Genomic DNA, 19,403 nt, shown 5'->3' on the forward strand with positions numbered 1-19,403 from the left:
GAGCCACCACACCCCGCCCAAGGCTTACTTCTTTTAAGAGAAAAGGCTAATAATCTGCTCAACTTCAGAGAACAGACCAATTATTGGAGAGCTTCAACAATTCCTTTCTAACGATAATTCAAATCTTTACCAAAATCCTAACACATCAAATTTCAGTTTCCTATTTTCAACTACCTACAGGATATTTTATTGCTTCAAACAGAACATAGCACTCCACCGCCTGATAATGTTTATTTTACCTGAATGCAAGTTCCACAAGTTCCATCATTTGTTCAGCCTTAAAAATAATTGTGCAAGGCTGGGTGTGGTGGCTCATGCCTGTAATCCCAGCACTTTGGGAGGCCGAGGTGGGCGGATCACGAGGTTAGGAGATTGAGACCATCCTGGCTAACACCGTGAAACCCCGTCTCTACCAAAAATACAAAAAATTAGCTGGGCATGGTGGTGGGCACCTGTAGTCCCAGCTACTTGGGAGGCTGAGGCAGGAGAATGGCATGAACCCGGGAGGTGGACCTTGCAGTGAGCTGGTCATGCCACCGCACTCCCGCCCTGGAAAACAAAGCCAGACCCCGCCCAAAAAAAAAAAAAAAAAAAAAAAAAAAATTGTGCAAATGCCACCCCCCACCCTCACCCAGCAACATTGCTGAGGAAACCGATGCACTCCCACATTTTAATGACCTAGTGTTGGAAGAAATCAACTAAATGAGTTAAAAGTGTCCCGAGGTAGGTGGCCCAGTAAGACCACCCCAAAGAAAGGAACCTGGGCAGAATCCAATATAGGTTAAAAGGAGAAGATTTTCTCTTTAGGGGGCTTGTACGTGTGAGTGACCATGGACATATACACTGCAAATGTGTAGGGCTATTTAGGAGCACTGTCCCTGCTGCTCTAGGGCACCTATCCTTTGGAAAGAGTCAGGGTGCTCTGAAAAAAATCATGTCAGTCTTACCAGCAAGGGAATTATAAATCTGAATATCAGACATGCAGGTGGATTACCTGCGTCTGTTATCCAGGCTTGGGAAATGGAGGTGCTCAGGGATGAGAATGATGAGATTATAAAAGAACAGCTTTGAGGAATGTTTTGGAACTGTTACAATGGACCCTACTTTTAGGGATACATAGGGAAAGTCTTTGCAAACACCGGAGATACACGCATACAAGGAAATTAGATAGATGCCAAAAGTGTTTAATAAAGAAGGAGTTTGGGGTAAACATTTGCAAATCTTCACCTTCATACCATTCCCTGAAACAAAAAACTAATATCAATTTAAAACTTTCACTATAATTAGCTCTATTAAAAATCAATCTATCTATCTATCTATCTATCTATCTATCTATCTATCTATCTATCTATCTTATCTCTCTCTCTCTCTCTCTCTACACACACACACACACACACACATATATATATATAAAATCTATGTATCTACAAGTACAAAATGCTTCTCCTTGCAGAAAAATTTGGCCTAGAGACTTTGGGATCTGTGTAAAACTAACTGGATTAAAATTCAAATGCACAAGTTTCAGGGTTCATTTAAGTAAAAAAATAACCTTTTCATAGGTAAAATGGTAAGAAATTTATTTCTGGATCTAGTTTGTGAAACAGGGGTGTGTATATGGGTGTGTGTGTGTGAGTGTGGGTATATGTATATGGTATGTGTGTGTCTGAGTCTGGACCCAGCTCCCTACTCAGGAGTTTACTCCATACTCTATCTGTTCCAGGGTAGGCCGTGGTTCCCAGTGAACTAATGTGAAATGCTCTAAAGACACTGGAAATACCTAGGGTGGTTATAAATTAGCTTTGTGAGATTTTTTACTTGCTTTTGTTTGTATTTTTGAAATAAATTAATTCAGAAAAAAACATCCCTGCTAAATAGAAACCACGGGTTACGAGAGTGGGAAGACGCTTACGTGGTAACACGGCTGGAATGTCATGGTCAGAAGGTCTTTCCTGCCTTTCACTTTTTCATGTTCACTGGTGCATGCACGTGGATGCTGGAATATCTGAGTCAAGAAGGGTGGCTGTCACCGTCCACCCCTTACACCTGCCATCACTTCTCAAATATTGGTAGAAAGCCTCTTATAAATCTGCAAATCTTGTCACTCGCGGGACTTTTCCATATGAAACCCTCTTATACAATTATATGTGTGTTGGATACCATGGTGGATGCTGAGGAAACAGTAAGGAAAATTTGCTATTTAAGACTTTTAAATATTACACTCATATTTTTAGATTAAAAAATGAAAGGCAGCAAATTATGCAGCATAATAAAGATGGGTGAGTATAAATATTCTATAGTGTACCATACTAGCTATTATACATTATACAGAGAGTGGTTAGGAATTCAATTTCTAAATAATCTCTAAAATAAAATAATGATCCAAATCTTCCACATCCCCAAGGTTTCAGCCTTAAATGCATATGATACTACAAACCTAAACTTCTTAAAATAATTTCTGAAAACTAGTGATATAGGAGTTAAAAAGAAATTACTTAGGCAGACAGTGAGGGTGCGGAAGTCCTCAGTAGGTTTTCCTTTTAACGAAAAGCAGCCCCCAAATCATTTTCCTTTCCAACAAAGAGCAGCCTGTAAAATCGAGCTGTAGACACAAACAAGCATGCTGGAAACTTGCACGGGTACATGCTGGCAGTTGTGCCCATAGGAATATAGTCCCTGGGACTAGCCATGTTCGAAATGGCGGCTCCATCTTCTCTTTTTGCCAGCCACATGTACAGTCAGGAGCAGAAAAGATGGCCCCATCAAGTGGAAAGTCTGTTTGCATAATAAGATTAGGGTGGGGCCAAGAGCCTTCTCTGCGTGCTATGTAAATGCCACACCACCTGGTCAAACCAATCTGTGAGTCCTACATAAATCAGACACTGCCTCCTCAAGGCTACCTATAAAATCTGCTGTGATCCGCCACCTTGACCCTTTTTTTCAGATATTTCTCTCTTGCAAGGAGCTGCTCTCCTCTCTCCTTTCTTCTGCCTATACTTTCCACTTCTTAACCCACCCACGTGTCTGTGTACTTAATTTTCTTGGCGTGAGATAAGGAACCCTGGGGATTTACCCGGGACTACCAATGCTGCTTCACTAGTAGAAGGAGAAAAGATAAATAGCGATTCCTGTTTTATAAGGTCGGAAGGCTGTATATTCACACAAGATACTCACCGTCACAGTGGTCTCTGTGACTTGCAGTGAACCCCCTTTCCACCTGTTCTCCTCACCCTCACACTAGATTACTTTTTCCAAAAGATCTGATCATGTCACTTCCCCTGGAAGCCCTTGTCTGGCCTCCATGGTCTGCAGGATGAAGTCCCGAATCCTTAGCCCGCAGGGCCAGACTCCCTTTCCCTCTCCTGTTCTTGATCAGGCACCATGAGCCCACAACTCCTCCCCATCGCCTATTCATTCCTCCCTGGCCGTGTTCTCTGCAGCTGCCTGGCTTCCTGACCCTTCACTCTGGTGCAGAATCTTCTGCCTGAAATACTTCAGTCACCACTTTAGACCAAATTTTTCCATCCCTCAGTGTGCTTAATGAAGCTCCCCATTCTTGATTCCAAACCTTTTCCTTTCTCACAGCATCATTCATGACACAATGAGTGTGCTGAATGCAGGGGTCGTTGCTGAGGATACAAAAATGAATAGAAGGCAGCTCCTGCTCACCCCACCAGCAGCCCCACAGCAGCTCCACATGTGGGCAAGTGGTATGCACACAAGCAGTGTGACACACATGACTATGAGGTGTGTTCACAGTGATGCAGGAACTGGGTCATTAAGGTCATTAAGCATCCTGGATTTCTGTGGGACATTCCCCGGCACAATTACATGTTGCCATGTGGCTATGCTGTTTCACACAGACGTGTCTTGTCTTCCCATTAGATGATGTGTTTCTCCAGCATGGTGGCTGTGGCATCACCTCTGTGTGCCTGTAGCATCTAGCAGAGAGCCATATACATACTGGATAACCAATTCATGCATGTAGAATAAACAATTTTCCCCTACAAGTATTACTGATTTATTTTCAATATAAGAAAGAATATACTGAATTTTTCCCCTTGGTGAATGTTTCTTATGAGAATAGCTTAGTTGCTAAAAACAGCATGATTTCTAGTGATTGCGGTAGAAGAATAAAAGCTAAAACTCCTAGGACTTCTGTTAGAAATGTAAATCAGAAGCTGATATTACTCCAAGTGCTATGTGAAATATCATATTCAATTTGTAACTCCAAAAGCTTTAGTCCGTGGAACATGTGGTTCTACATGGTTTAGTAGTGCCTTTGTATGTGACATGAGAACAAAATAATCAGCAGGTGTAAATGTCAATCCAACTAGAGAATTTTCTAGAATTGTGCCTCTGCTTTCAGTTTATGGCAATACTGAATGCGAACTCTATTTATCTGCACAACATTAGAAGGTTATCGTGGCAACACCTTTTAATAGAAGGGGTGAATACAATTTTATGGGTATTATTGAGAGTTGGGGGTCTAATTTCTCATGCCTGGGAATACAGAAAGTGAAAAATATATATTGTTAAAAAGAACATCACCAAGGAAATACTCAATTCTGTTAGAAATAAAAAAGAAGTAGCTTCTTGCCAGAAGACTTTTTTCTTTTCCTGCATGAAAATATGAAACTCTGAGACTGGAGACAACTGAATGGTATTTGAGTAATGATAAAAGGAGACAGAAAAGACACCAGATGAGGCAGAGACTGACATTTGTCCGCTCATCATCCATTCGCCCTTTTCTTCATAGGAACAGTTTCTAGCTGGGCACATTGCACCCAGAATAAAGATATTTCCCAACTGCTTTGGGGGCTGGCCACGTAGCCTCACAAGTAACTTTTCTCTGTCAGAATATGAGTGCAATGTTGTGTGCTACTTCCAGATTTGACCTTTAAAGAGACTGGGAATGTCCTCTTCTCCTTCCCCTTTGTTTCTGGTTGAAATGTGGACCTGAGGCTGAGCCACCTTACACCATGTAGATGAAGGCAACTAAAGGCTTGGTGGAGTGGAGCATCCCAGCTCCAGACATAATTTTATGAGAGAGAGAAATAAACTCCCATCCACTTATGTCACTGCAGTCCTAGGAATTGGCCACACGCCATGGAACTAGTGTCGGAATAATATAATGGAGGCTACTACAATCCATTTAGCCAGAGAGGAACAAAAAGATTTTTTTAAATTGCTGATTACCGTTACAGTGGACACGAAAATATTATGGAATATAATAATCTGGAGGTGATTTTGTTTGCTACTAAAAAGCTCCGATCAAATAATTCTTTTTTTTTTTCCCAATATCTGCTCAAAGTCCTTAGTAAATGAATTCCTTTGGTCATTATTAAGAGAAATAAATGCCTGTGTGCCCATTAAGAGATTTTGATTGGAGAAACAGAAAGCTCCAATTTAACTGGCTTAAATGGAAAGGAAATGTATCATATCCCATTACAGTCAGTCCAACAATGGAGTGGCTTCAGAGCTGATGCACTCAGTAGTGCAATGAACTCTAGAAGGGCCTGGATCTTCTCAAACCTGATCACTAGGTAAGGGTCACAGGATTAGCAAGACTGGTTTAGACTACTCACAACTCACTACTGACCTGGAAAATGAGGTCATTTCCCAAAGCAGTGCACATTCGAAAAAAAGAAAAAAAAATAGGTTCTGTTAGCAAGAGAAAGGGGGAGATTGACGTCAGGAGGGAAACTGACATTTTAGTCTACAGTCCGTCTGTTGTGCACACACAGATTCTAACTATGACCTGATAGAAACTTGCCCCTGCTGGCTGACAGCCAGGTGCTGGGGGTCACGCTCTACCAGCAAGCAGTTCTGTTTGTACAGGGAAGGTAAATAGCCTATAGAGTTGGTTTCATGCTGGCTATTTTATTCACATTCCGAGGTAGCTTGTGTCCCTGCAGATTTCTGATTTTACATCAATGATGTTTAACGTGATGCTCAGAATATTAAAAGCATACCCAGTAACTGTTTTATCTAAATCATGTTTACAATGGAAGTTTTGTGCTTTTCTGAGGTCTTGCAAAAACAATCTGTGGTTTCTTTAGACCAAGAAGCTAAAAATAGACACAGTGACATAGTCTCCAAACAGCAATTTTGAGATGGAAAACCTCTGTTACATTAACAAGGTGAAGCAGTTCCCATCCATCCCATTACAGGAAGTTCTGGGTCAATAGATTTAGTCTAACAAAGATCTTATCTCTTTAATCCTATCTCTCTACTTCAACTTTTCTTATTGATTAAGCAGCTTCTGAACTTTACAGCAATACAATACTGCTTATACAAAGCCCAGTCATGTCATCACATAAAAGAGTTTTTGAGAAGTCTACTTTGATTTAGATTTCTTTCCTTCCAGATAGCAGCTATCTTCTGAATACATAGCTTTTCTATGTACTTCCTATTTACATGTAAAACCATTTAAATGAATGGTCTAAACAAGGTTGATTAATCACTGCGGAATTTCTCTTTTAGGACACATCCATTCCAAGCTCTACATTCTTTAAAACTCCAGCAAATAAAATTCCATCTTATTTCTGATGCAAATAACTAACTTACAAGTTAACTGGACTATTTATTCTATTTCCTTCAAATAATCAGGGCATGTCAAAACGCAGGCTTGTACACATAAAGAACAATGCTTCAAGTTCTTTTTTTTTTTTTTTTTTTTTTGAGACAGAGTCTCGCTTTGTCGCCCAGGCTGGAGTGCTCTGGCGCGATCTCGGCTCACTGCAAGCTCCGCCTCCCGGGTTCACGCCATTCTCCTGCCTCAGCCTCCCGAGTAGCTGGGACTGCAGGCGCCCGCCACCATGCCCAGCTAATTTTTCATATTAGTAGAGACGGGGTTTCACCATGTTAGCCAGGATGATCTCGATCTCCTGACCTCGTGATCTGCCCGCCTTAGCCTCCCAAAGTGCTGGGATTACACCGCGGCTGGCCTCAAATTCTAAGAAGGACACAATCAAAAGCTTGCATTTGATAATGTGTAAGAATTATTTAGGGATATGTCACATTCTGCAAGTGGACTGGGTTCATCTACATGGGGAGGTGGCCACAGGAAGAGTGAACACAGACTTCCTCCAAATTACAGCCCTGACGGTTTAGCACTAATACCTTGAGAGGAATTGGGAAAAAAATCACTTGGCATCAAATTCCCAGACTGTCCCTTAACTCTGGTCAATAACCAACATGGCTTTGTGAAGAAAAATGTGATGTGTGTCAGGAACAATATATTATCTATCTGAAAGAGAGTAACAGGCGGCTTTGATTAGAGAAAGAAACAGGCATTCTTGGCCTTCTTCTATAGAAAGGAGGAAGAAAATTGCTTTTTGGAAGTGCAGCAATAGGCCCGCTTGACAAATTACCTCCTAGAGTGCAACAGTGAGGCTTATCTCCTTCTGACTGGGCTCCTTCTCACTTGTACACTTCTTCTGATCCTGGTTCAAGAATGGGCAAACAGACAGGCAAGGGTTATACATTGGACCTGGGCCTTACCTGTGGCCTTGTAGTTACTTGATGTTTTCCTTCTCCTTGGAAAATATTCTAAAATAAATTGGACTTTAAGAAATCTCCTTAGTCTCCATCCACAACATCAACTTTTTAATGGACAGTGGGGACAAAGGCCTGTATGGTAGGCTTGGATAGTTCTGCCAGGTGTACCTCCTAAGGACCTCCAAATCTTAGGGGAGGTGGGACTGAAGGTCAAGCCAGGCCAGATCAGATTTGCCCAGGGCACACTTCAAGTTTCCACTTCTTGGTGCAAAAGAGGCAAAAGTGAGTCTTTGAGGACCTCAACTGGTAGAACCCGGGGGCCCACTGAGATGCCAAGTGGAGAAGGAGGAAAAATGACTGCATTCCTTGGAATCTTAGGAAATGTGATTTCTACATCTGTTGCAGATTCTTGGAAACCAGTGCCCATGGGACTGGCTGGTCTTTACCCAAGAAAAGCCCTATTCCCTCCCAGGAGCTTGTAGAGACAGCTGATTGAATAATTGATCGACTTAGCCCTTCCCAATGGAATGTTGGACAAGCAAGAGAAATGCCTGGCACTCTAGTCCTGAGCGTTCATTCTGTGTGGGCTCCCTTGAACTCTGCCTAAACGTCATGAACAACAGGAATAACAGCAGTTGCTTAGTGCTGGCCTTGGTGTTCCTGTTTCGTGTGAAGAGTGAGGGTGTGCTGCTTCTTCATCATGCCATGGGGCTAACATGGGATGTTCTGGCCATATGCTAGACAATCTCTGCCCTGACCCTCAAGGGGCACTAGCTGAACAAATGCCCTGTAGGAAGACGATTGCTAGAATACAGAGATGTGCAAAGTAGCAATGGGACATGTTTTCCTATAATGTAAGAACTATTTAGACATCTTGTGTAATTTAATTAAAACATCACTGATTTGCCTTGGCTGCTCAATACATTTGGTGACATGTTTCAGAGACCCTATTTTGCGAAGGTAAATTAAATTTCCCAGTGGACTTCATTCTCATTAAAAAATGACATTCAGCTACGTGGGTATGATAGGAGAGTTGCTCCTGACACATTCCAGTTTAAGAGTGGCCAGCCAGACCACCACCTGCAGGCCTGGCTCTTTCTGGAACAGCAGCGAGGCTCCATGGAGTTGGTTTCTGTGCCCTCGGTCTCTGCCAGTGAAAAGCGTATTTCCTTCTCCCTAGTCTAACCTCAAAGAAACACTATGCCTAAAAAGGTGTAAAATTCTACCTAATTTAATTATTGGTCACATTGCTTTTATTTTTAACATGTAACATTACTAAGTTTAATTAAGAAAAAAAAGTAATTCATAAGCTCAGTCCCTCATGTTATAAAAAAGTAACTACCAATCTACATGTTCAGGAACCTCAAACATTCTAGAAGGTTATAAACTGAAAAGTAAAGGCTTCCTCCCTCACATCATCACTTCCTCTACCCAAAGGCAGCCACTGTCCCTGGGGTGTCTTAGCTTCTTTCCAGAAAATATCTTACACACTCATGCGCATGGATCCCCTTTTCATGCTGTCTTTACTTCATTCTGTGTATTAAAAGTGGTTCCGTATCAGGACACGGATTGACCTCACTCTTCGTAAGAGAGTATTGTATTCCGCTGTATAATTATGTCAAGAACATACTTAGCTGCTGTAATACTATGGAAAAGTTGATCGTTTCCATATTTTTATCTAATACAAAATAGTGCTGGAAAGGGGAAGATCACCATTCAGAATGCTGGGGTTTAGGGAGATGCAAGCTGCCCCCAGGTCTGCCCCAGCTGAGCTGGACCCAAGCACCACCTCCTTAGGATTGTTCTCGCTGTTTGCAGAAGCACTTCTTCACACATGGAAAACAAAAACACAATCTACATGTCATTTTTTTGGTTATTATCATAATGCCCCATGCAGTTAACATTCTATGAGATTGACACATGGTGACACTTGCCCTATGAAAATATTTTATTTATCTTTTATTGTTATATAAGTTATTCTCATGTTCATTTAATAGGGATCCTTGGAAGGAGAGTTACTAAGCACACATGATCACAAAATTTCATCCCATCTTCTCTAATTGATCTTAAACCCGTAAATATATATATCAATGGCAGTGTTAGAAAGAAAAAGATTTTACTGTAAAAATATACTGTAGTCTCAAAAACACATTTGAGGCAATTATACTATATCATTTTGAAAGTCATGCTTTCATTAATTCTCTACAAAAAAGAACTATTGTGGGCCTAATGGCTCTGATTTTTGGGTATCACCTGTTCATTGTGACTAGCAGTACGCAACTCAGCACTATGCATTAGAAAAATAAAGCAAGCCATCTGAATCCCAAGTAGCTTCATAAAACACCTGTCTTACAAAATGTACCACACAAAAGGTAGTTCTTGCTCTATAGAGCTGAGGAAATGCTGAGTGTGCTGTTCTGCTTGCTCAAGCAATACGTGTTTGCATATTGAAAGCTTTAAGTCCTATAGGAAAGAAATTGGTTTAATCTGGCTTACCCGGTGCCTCCAACTATTGGATTGCAGATCTCTGCTCTATCTCTCTGTACCCCAACTCCTGCCATGGTCCTGGCATCATCTGTTGGAACCTGGATTGCATGACCCCTACTCTGGAAAATGCTGCTTCATATTTTTATAGTCAAGAAATTGCTGTATTTTGGTAAAGTTTTTTTTTCCCCTCCCTCAACTATAGCTGAATAGCTCAAAGTGCTTGTGTTGAAAACACAGGAAACCTTGAGTTTGCAAATGGTACTCCTTGGACAGACGTCCCGGTCTTTTCCCAGACCGGAATTGTCCAATAGAACTTTCTGCAGGGATGAAAATGGGCTATATCTGCACTGTTCAATACAGTAGCCACCTGCCATGTATGGCCACTGAGCGCCTGGAATGTGGTTACTGTCACCGAGGAACTGACTTTTTAATTATGCTTACTTTTAAACAGCCATGTGTGGCTAAAGGCTGCCATGTTAGACACACAGCCCTATACAGAGGTCAGAGCATGACCAAAATAAATGCACAGAAACAATGCAATCTTCACAAGAAGCCTGTTTTCAGGACTGTTCTGAGCTCTCTGCAGCTTGTAAAGCTAAAGAATTGTTCTCCAATCGATTTGCCATAAAACTGATTTTCTAACACATTATTCAAAAAGATGGATCTTATGATTTTGAAAGAGTATAATTATTGGCCAGGTGCGGTGGCTCACGCCTGTAATCCCAGCACTTTGGGAGGCTGAGGTGAGTAGATTGCCTGAGGTCAGGAGTTCAAGACCAGCCTGACTAACATGGTGAAACCCCATCTTTACTAAAAATACAAAAATTAGCCGGGCGTAGTGGCAGGTGCCTGTAATCCCAGCTACTCGGGAGGCTGAGGCAGGAGAATCGCTTGAACCTGGGAGGTGGAAGTGGTAGTGAGCCGAGATTGTGCTATTGTACTTCAACCTGGGTGACAGAGCGAGACTCCGTCTCAAAAAGAAAAAAAAAAAAAAAGAGTATAATTATTTCATATTTACTTTTATTTCAACAAAAACTGGTTAAAGACAATGAGAATGGCTAGTGGTCTGTGTTGGGTTAAAAAAAAATACACTTTTCTATATGCAGCTGAGCCTTGAACAACATGCGTTAGAATGTAAGTCCACTTATACGTTGATTTTCTTCTGCCTCGGTCACCTCTGTAATAGCAAGACCAACCCCTCCTCTTCCTCCTCAGCCTACTCAACATGAAGACGATGAGGGTGAAGACCTTTATGATGATCTACTTCCATTTAATAAATAGAAAATACATTTTCTCTTCCTTATGATTGTCTTAATAACGTTTTCTTTTCTCTAGCTTACTTTATCATAAGAATATAGTTATAATACATGTGACATACAAATTCCTGCTCATTAGCCATTTATATTATTGATAAGGCTTCCCGTCAACAATGGCCAGTTGTAGTTGAGTTTAAGCTATCTGTTGACTTTTGGTTGCAGGAGGGGTTGGCACCCCTCAACTTCCAGTTGCTCATCAAAGATCAACTGTACCTCAAAATCACAGAACACTTTCTAGGAATGTCTGCCAACTGATAGATGCTTTCCAGAGGAATGGTATGCAGAACTTGTTTGTACATTTGTGAACAGTTTCTTTAACTAAAATAAATACTCTCCGAAGCTTTCTATCTTTGCACTTCAAGCTGTCTCACAGGCAGAAAGTCTAGCGAGACTTATTTCCAATCTGCAAATGAGCTGATCTTAGAGTTTAAATTAGATTTTTGGACATATGTCAAATAAACATGGAATGCATATTTTTTGACATTTCATAACATCAACTTTCTTTTTAAAAATGCTCTTTGATGAAGAACATCTTGTATATCAAAACCTAAAGTACCAACAAGATTTTATTCCACTCTCTACGTGCTGGAGTGTCCAGGCGGTTGAGGCAAACTTGCATGGGGACAGCTGGAGTGAAGGCTCATGAACCCACAGTTAGTCATCCTGAGAAACACCTGTTCTTTCTGGTGTCTCCCTGAAAACATCATGATGTAAACCACATACATTTGGAGACTAGTTTTAAAAAATCTCAATTTGGTTTAAAAAATACCTAAGCACAATTTAAATTACATATTTTTACAAAAATAAATTAAAATTGGCTTAAAGAATACGAAAAGTAACCATTTTCTTTTTTCCTTTTATTATTAAATATTGATCATCTACATGTTTTCTCTTTCCAAGCTCCACCTATTGAAAAGACAGCTTGATATCTATTTGTTAATTTGGAGTTTAAACTCAATAATTACTTAAATCTTTGAGTAAAAGGGTAGGTATCATCATAATTTATCTTCACGGACTCCTTTCCTATGTAAAGGCTGAAAATGGGGTTCAGACTCTCATTTCACTAAAACCTCCAACAATATTTTAACGCTGTTGTTATAAGTGGTTCGAAATAACAATTTTAACCAAAAACATATATACATTTCTTTGCACGAAGTAGGCCATATCCTATACTTGCACAGGCCTAGAACCATATTTGCGGGAGGCTTTACAACTTCATTTTTATAATTTTTGAAACTCTTTTTAAGAAAATCAATGCAAGAAAGTGAACATGGTTAAGAGGATTTGGAAAGGACCCATGCAAGCAAGGAGCCCAAGGCGAAGGCCTCGTTAGTTCCCTGATAAATCTGCCTCTGAACAACACAGCACGGTGTTTGTTTAAGGAGACAGTGACTGTTAGAGGCCTTAAGAAATTCATCGCATTTCCTTAACTTATAGTCACTAATAAGATTTTTGAAATTCTATTTTCATTTAAATGTGTATTTTTCTGCAGTTGTTAAATTTTGTTTCTGGATTTCTAATTAAAAACAGAAAACTCCTCATCCAACTTCAAGCATTATTTTAATAAATTATCTCCCAGACATATAATACTCTGAGACAACACCAAATAAGATAAAGATGGTTTATTTATAGATAACTCGGAAGGTCTGATTGCCATAGCTTTCTGCATTCCCAGGTCAGTGAGTATAATGTATTCCATATTTTGATGCTGTTTTCCAGTACTAAACACGTCAACATTTTGCATCAGAGTCATAAAAGTTTGTGAGAGAGTTCTGATGACTAGCAATAAGGCCAGAAAAAAAGAATAATGCATAACGTGAATTCTTCAGGAAATCAATTAATTTTTTTTTATGAGTGTAGTAAAAGTAGGATCTAGGGTTAGTAGAGTGAGGCTAGAGTAGTATTTGATACCAAAATACAATCTCTGTTGCGTTCTATCTATGTACAAATATTCTGTGCTGAGTCAAAACCGAAATCTCAGTGCTCCCAAGAGTAACACATTTTACATATCAGAATGTACTCTTTACTTGGCCTTGTATGTAGCCTTTGATAGAGCACATCAATTCTGTAAATTCTGCAGTACTTTCAGGTTTCTAATGGACTTTTTGTGGATCCCTGAACATAGTGTTATTTTGGTTTTCTGAATTATATACTATGTGTGCTATCAAAACACTGTATATTGTATAAGTATATAAAGGTGCTTAAATATTTTTCAAAGAGGTCGTTGTTGGGGCAAGGTAAGCAATTTTAATACTGAGATAAATGATGATTAATACTGGAAAATAAAAGTAATAGTTTATTGATGTTACTCCTAGATTATTAAGATTCATGCAACCATTTATTCTATTCATTCATTCATTCATACATTCGATGAATGTTAAACACCAAATACATGATTTACCAAGAAGAATGAAAAGGCTTAGGACAGGAATATAAAGACAGGAAACCAGTGTAACACTGCAGCTTGAATCCTGGGAGGTGGTACTTTCAAATAATTCTTTATACTGGTAATAAATTTGCTGGATCCATCCCACATTTATCAGGCCTTTCCTAGGTGGACTGACATCATCATTTAAATGGAAATCCCTGTCTTCATTTATTAGTTAAGGTACATTGCTCCTGAGGGAACAGATAAGCCTGTGACACAGTGGAGCAAAGTGTCTGGAATCTGATTTTCCAATGGACATTCCCATATGTGTGAACAAAAGACTCATAAATACTAACGATAGCACCTATTTTACAGAAGCTCAACTAAAGACACAGAAGTCTTCAGATGGAAAGGATATACAATAGAAACCACAGCTGTGTGGAAGACCACCCAGGCACATGGTGGTGGGTGAAATGACTAGAAGATTAGAATCCTCTGGAGCCTAGGGCTCAACACATGGGTGTCTAGCTCCAAAAAATTTTACATCCCACAAATGGCAGAGAATTTGGGTTTCAACTTTTTACACACTTTTTTTTTTTGTAACAGCAAACATTTCTTGAATACCCACATAGTAAGAGTTGTACTTTTTCTATCTTGATAGTTGAAGGAAAAACATTAAGCATGGGTGAATTCACAGGCATCTTACAATAAATCTGTGAACCACACCGAGAATCACTGGAGTTAATGATGTCTAGGGCTTTTTGCGCATCTAGAACTCTATAATTCTTCTACAGCTTTGCTACCAATGACTTTTCCTTGAACGATGTATTGAATGAGACACTCACTTCTCCCCGAGGCAGCTTATTTTGTTCTTCATTGTCCATACTGTTAGAGCAAAGAGTAAAAGGAGATTCATCTTCTTCTAACTTTTATGTATTGGGCCATGTTCTACTTCTGAAATGACATAATCTAACCACAATTTCTTCCAGACAATGGCTTTCCATTATACTCCTTAAACCCCAGAAAAGATGGGCAGCTTAGGATGTACAAACCACAGCAAAACAACATGCATCAGGAAAAGGGGAAGAGAAAGAAGGAAACAAGAAGGAAACAAGTAAAGCCAGGAAACCAGTTTCCAAATCCATTGTTTATGACCTCTCTATATGCTTCCAGAGCCCACAGATGTAGCTTTAGATTTTCTAGCAGTCAACTTTCAGAGGCAAACCTTGTCAGTTGCTTTAACATCCTTAAAGGCAACTTTCCTCAGGACAAGCATAAGTGTGCTTGGTACTCAGATCAGACTTGAATAGTCACCATGGTGGACTGTGGAAAAGTCTGTTGGGATGTCCTGAACCACAGGCATCACATTTCCTGTGTAACGATCACACTATAAACAAATGGCATCATGGCAAAGTAGTATTTAGGAAAAGAAATTATTTGAAGGCTAAAAATAGTAAGGTCTAGGTGCCCAATTTCCTGCTGTAGATCTGGCTACATCCTTGATTCTAGACTATTTGGAAGAGTATATCCAATGAATGCCACATAAGCAATCTTCCTTAAATGTTGCATCTTTTGGGTGAGCTTTGGATAAATATTCATTAAGCTTTTGATTAAATATTAAATAAATCTGCACTTACTCTATGCCAGGAACTATTCTATGTATTTCACACTTATTATCTCATTTACTATTCACAATAGTCTTATACAGAGTTGCTCATATATATCCTATTTTAGAGATAAGGAAACTGACAAAGATGAAGACCACTAGTAGTTTGTGAAGCCAGGGTTTGAACTTCACACATTCAACGCAATCTCCTTTTTTAAATCACTGTGGAATTCCTTTAGCATCCAAGTCAGATGAATATCTTTCAGTGAAAGTTTGGGATTTGAAGACAAAGGGCAATGATGAGGTCAATTGATCTCTGCTGAGAAGCCAGAGCAATGGGAATGGACATAAGCTTGCGAAAGAATATGGAGACTGGGGCAAAAAGGGAGGGAGGGAAAGGAAGGCATATAGTTCAGTGCATCCTTTAGAAAATCACTTCTCTGTTCTTTTTTCAGCTTCTTTAAATTGCAAACTGTAGTGGTTTAAAATATGTCCATAAATTCTTTGACCCTCTTTAAGATGGAGCCCAACTCCCTTCCCTAAGTGAGAGTGACAGGTGCAGCTTTGGGGATTTGGTTCTACAAGGCGCTGTGGTTTCCTCTTCCTGTTCTCTCTTTTGGACTCCTTGCTCTGGGGGAAGCCAGCTGCCATCATAGGGATAAACAGCCTAAGACAAGGGCCACGTGGTAAGGAACAGTGACCTTCTGACAACAGCCAGTGAGGAACTGAGGACTTTTTTTGCCAACAGTCATGTGCATGAGCCACCTTGGAAGTGGATCTTCCAGCCCCAGTTAAGCCTCTAGATAACTGCAACCCAGCTAAACGGCAAACTCAGGAGGAACCCGAGCCAGAACTACCCAGTGAAGCCACTCACGGGTGATTCCCGACCCTCAGAACCTCTGTGAGATGATATATTTCTATTATGTTAAATTGTTAGAATTTGGAGTTGCTATGCAGTCATAGATAACTAAAACACAATCCAGCAAACACACCTCCAAAACCAACACATCAAAACAAATTAAAATAAAGTAAGAATACATTACCTAGAATTGCCAAAGGACAAAGAAACCTTGAGAACATAGCTATCCTCCTTTAAGTCAAGTTTGCCTGCAAACTCCTTTAATCCAAAGATATTACAGCATTTTGATTCACTTCTAAAATAATTTTCCATGATTTGGAGCTTATATATATATGTTATTTACTTACAATTTACTTGTATAAAAAAGGGAACATAAAGATATTCAAGATTTCGCATTACATAAACCCTTTAACATTCTTAAAGCAAGGTCAACAACCAAATGCAAAAGATGGGCCAGTGGAATTCTCTACCTCCTAAGGAAAGTTAAAATCTTAAAATCCAGCTTCAGAGGATGGAACCACAGTAGGCAATTAGCAGGCAGAAGCACACAATTTAGCCAGTAGTTAAAAACAATTCGTTAAAACCTCATTTTAAAAGATAACATTTGCTAGCATTCTGATCCCAGAGGTTGGCAACCTGCTGAGGCCACACACAATCAGTGCAGATAATTCAGCACATGATGATGACTAAGGCTGGAGAGTGTGTCCTGATTTCCATCATCTCCAGGGAGAGTAAACATCACTTGAGTTTTCATTCAAATGCAATCACGATTATGAATCCAGAGGTATTTCTTTCCACTTAGGCACCATGGCATCTCATTATTTTTCAACTTCCACTTCCTCTACTCCATTGTTCAACCCAGGGTTTTGTGAGCCCCACTGCATGACATACAGGAAGCTTTACTAAGGGGAATGAATGCTAATTTATTTCTAGATGACTTACAGCGCTCAGCCCCAAATCAGGCCTGGCAAATATACCTCTGCTATCTGTGCTCCTTCTTGCACAAAACTCCTCATGAAGTTGCAATTTTAAAAGAAACGTTTCCCATCAAAATTCAATAGACTTTTATACGCACATACACTTTCTTACTTTTCTAGGCTGCATGAAATTTAATATCAGGATTATTATCCATTTGTCATTTTAACCTATAATTTAGTAAGCCTTTTTGTGTTTGAGTTATGCTTCTTTCCCCCTTGAGCCATCAGCCTGCAGCCATAGATTCATTCGAAAAGCCGGCCAGGTCACATGGTTTGACCTCTTAGAACAAACATTTTTCACGTTTCTTATTCTGCTTCCATAAGAGACACCATTAGTTTTGTTCATCTCTATTTAAAACGATTTTTATGACACAATAACATTTCAAGTTTTCCACATTAACCTTCATTTTATTTCTTGAAAACACTTAGGCAAACAATGTCAGTAAGACGTCACTGATGGAGAATTCTTTCTCCTTCACTCCTGTCTACTTAAAGGCAACTCTGAAGAAAGAATACATTTTTGCTCTGGATCAGTTGAGTGCTGGGAGACAAGTTTAAAAGTCTGGCCTAAGTGGTTCACAGCATCTTAAAGTAAATACTTCCATAAGCAACCAAAGCAGAAAATCTTAATACTACAACTCTTTTCCCCAAAATACATACATACATTTTCCAATCTGGAGTCCTATAAAGGAACTTAAAATCTGTTTTCTTATACATAAGTTCAAAGATGTCTGAGTCCAAGGGGAAAATGAGAATAAAATAAAAATATAATCCCAGCCCATGCGCAAAAGCAAACAAGGACAGGAACACACCGCCCCAGGGGTGCGGGCAGTACTCACCCCACAGCCCAGGCCGTTGCCGCCTTCACAGGTGACTTTCCTCTGGTCAGGCTCCGGCAGCAGCCCCGCTCCACAGCCAGGGCGGGGGCATAACACGCCCCCCATCTGCAGGACACACTCCTCTGCGCCATACTGCTGGTATCGGTTGTACTGCGAAACCCAAAAAGCAGAGTGAGCTTTCAAACTGACTGTTTATTTCAGCCAAAAGGGTAGGAGCTGACAGTGTATGGGATTTCTTGCTTAACCAGTTTCAGTAAAATAATGCGTGTGTGTGTGTGTGTGTGTGTGTGTGTGTGTGTGTGTCTAGGGGGAGGGAGAGGGCCGGGGGTTGATAGAGGAGGACAAATATGCTTCAATGAGAAAAAGTCTATCAAACTCAACTGGCAAGACATATAAGTGAATTTACTCTTTGCTTTTTTGTCTTCAGAAAAGAGATATCCCAAAGCTTTGTATGTTATAAGATTGCTTCTACCAACATATATTTCAACAATCTTATTTCATATACATTTGGGAACATACTTATGTCTTAAATGATGAACACTTATAATACATCACTATCAATCTTATAAAGCAAGATATTTTCATGCCTCTATTTGAAATTCAACAAGGTTGTATAATTATTTTGAAAATTGGCCCCGCATTCCACTTCATAATTGTTGGCAGCCCACACAATATCAATGAGCTAGAAGAAGACTGATGTTAAAGAACCACATTTTCCCTTTATCATTACACTTATTCTTAAAGTATGATTTCCTGTGTCCCTGACATCATTTCTTTCTGTTACTGTTTTGCTCAGTTTCCTTTAATGCTTTCTTCAGCCCGCAAATAAATTCCAAACCCCATCAAACCATTTTCAAGGTGTTCTTTGTGGCAGCCCTACATTTTTGATCTGTTTGTAATATAAACTCAGATCAAGTCAAATAGGTTTGCTCAATTATTAATCAAATAATGCAACATTTATTGAGAGCCTACCACATTCCAGACTCTACCGAGGTGCTGGGGATACAGCAGTGAATGAACAGACTTCTCCACCTTCATCCACAGCACTGTAACAGTCAATACTGAGAGGTTAGAATGTCTACTATTTCCAGTGGTGCTAAGTGAGGAAGAGAATAATCAACAGGGAAGAGGGAGATTCCAAAGAAAGTGGGATCTCAATTTTAAAGAGGTGATTAGAGAGTGCCTTACAAAGCAGGTGCCTTTAAGCAAATGTCTGAAGGAGATTAGAAATGCAAGTCACATGGATCCCTGGGGGAATAAGCATTCTGGACAAGCAGATAACACTGTAAGGGAGCAGAGGCCCAGTGTGCTGATGTGGTTGGCTGTTCAGGGTACAGCGAGGTGGGCAGTGGGGTGGAGGCAGGGTGAACAACGAGGGAAAAAACAGAAGGTGAAGTTGGAGAGTTCGGGAGGATCTAGAATGTGTAGTTCCCTGACAGCTGCTTTCAGAA

At 40.0% G+C, this 19,403-nt stretch overlaps 1 protein-coding gene and 1 long non-coding RNA gene across 5 annotated transcripts in view; both read right to left on the reverse strand.

The window, feature by feature from the left end:
- Positions 1 to 19,403, reverse strand: part of PRKN (parkin RBR E3 ubiquitin protein ligase) — a 1,413,696-nt gene that overhangs the window by 215,499 nt on the left and 1,178,794 nt on the right. For all 4 annotated transcript variants that reach the window (XM_021936901.1, XM_017957438.1, XM_017957437.1 and 1 more), the window contains one exon: positions 17,953 to 18,102. In XM_021936901.1, the coding sequence (XP_021792593.1) occupies positions 17,953 to 18,102 (150 nt within the window). The remainder of the gene's footprint in view (positions 1 to 17,952; positions 18,103 to 19,403) is intronic.
- Positions 1,164 to 6,674, reverse strand: LOC103884122. Its single transcript, XR_646616.3, has 3 exons — positions 3,172 to 6,674; positions 1,910 to 2,168; positions 1,164 to 1,241 (listed from the first exon to the last, which is right to left on the reverse strand). It is a non-coding gene; the product is annotated as an uncharacterized LOC103884122 (long non-coding RNA).

Source organism: Papio anubis, chromosome 6 (assembly GCF_008728515.1).
Source record: "Papio anubis isolate 15944 chromosome 6, Panubis1.0, whole genome shotgun sequence".
Taxonomy (NCBI): Eukaryota; Metazoa; Chordata; class Mammalia; order Primates; family Cercopithecidae; genus Papio; species Papio anubis.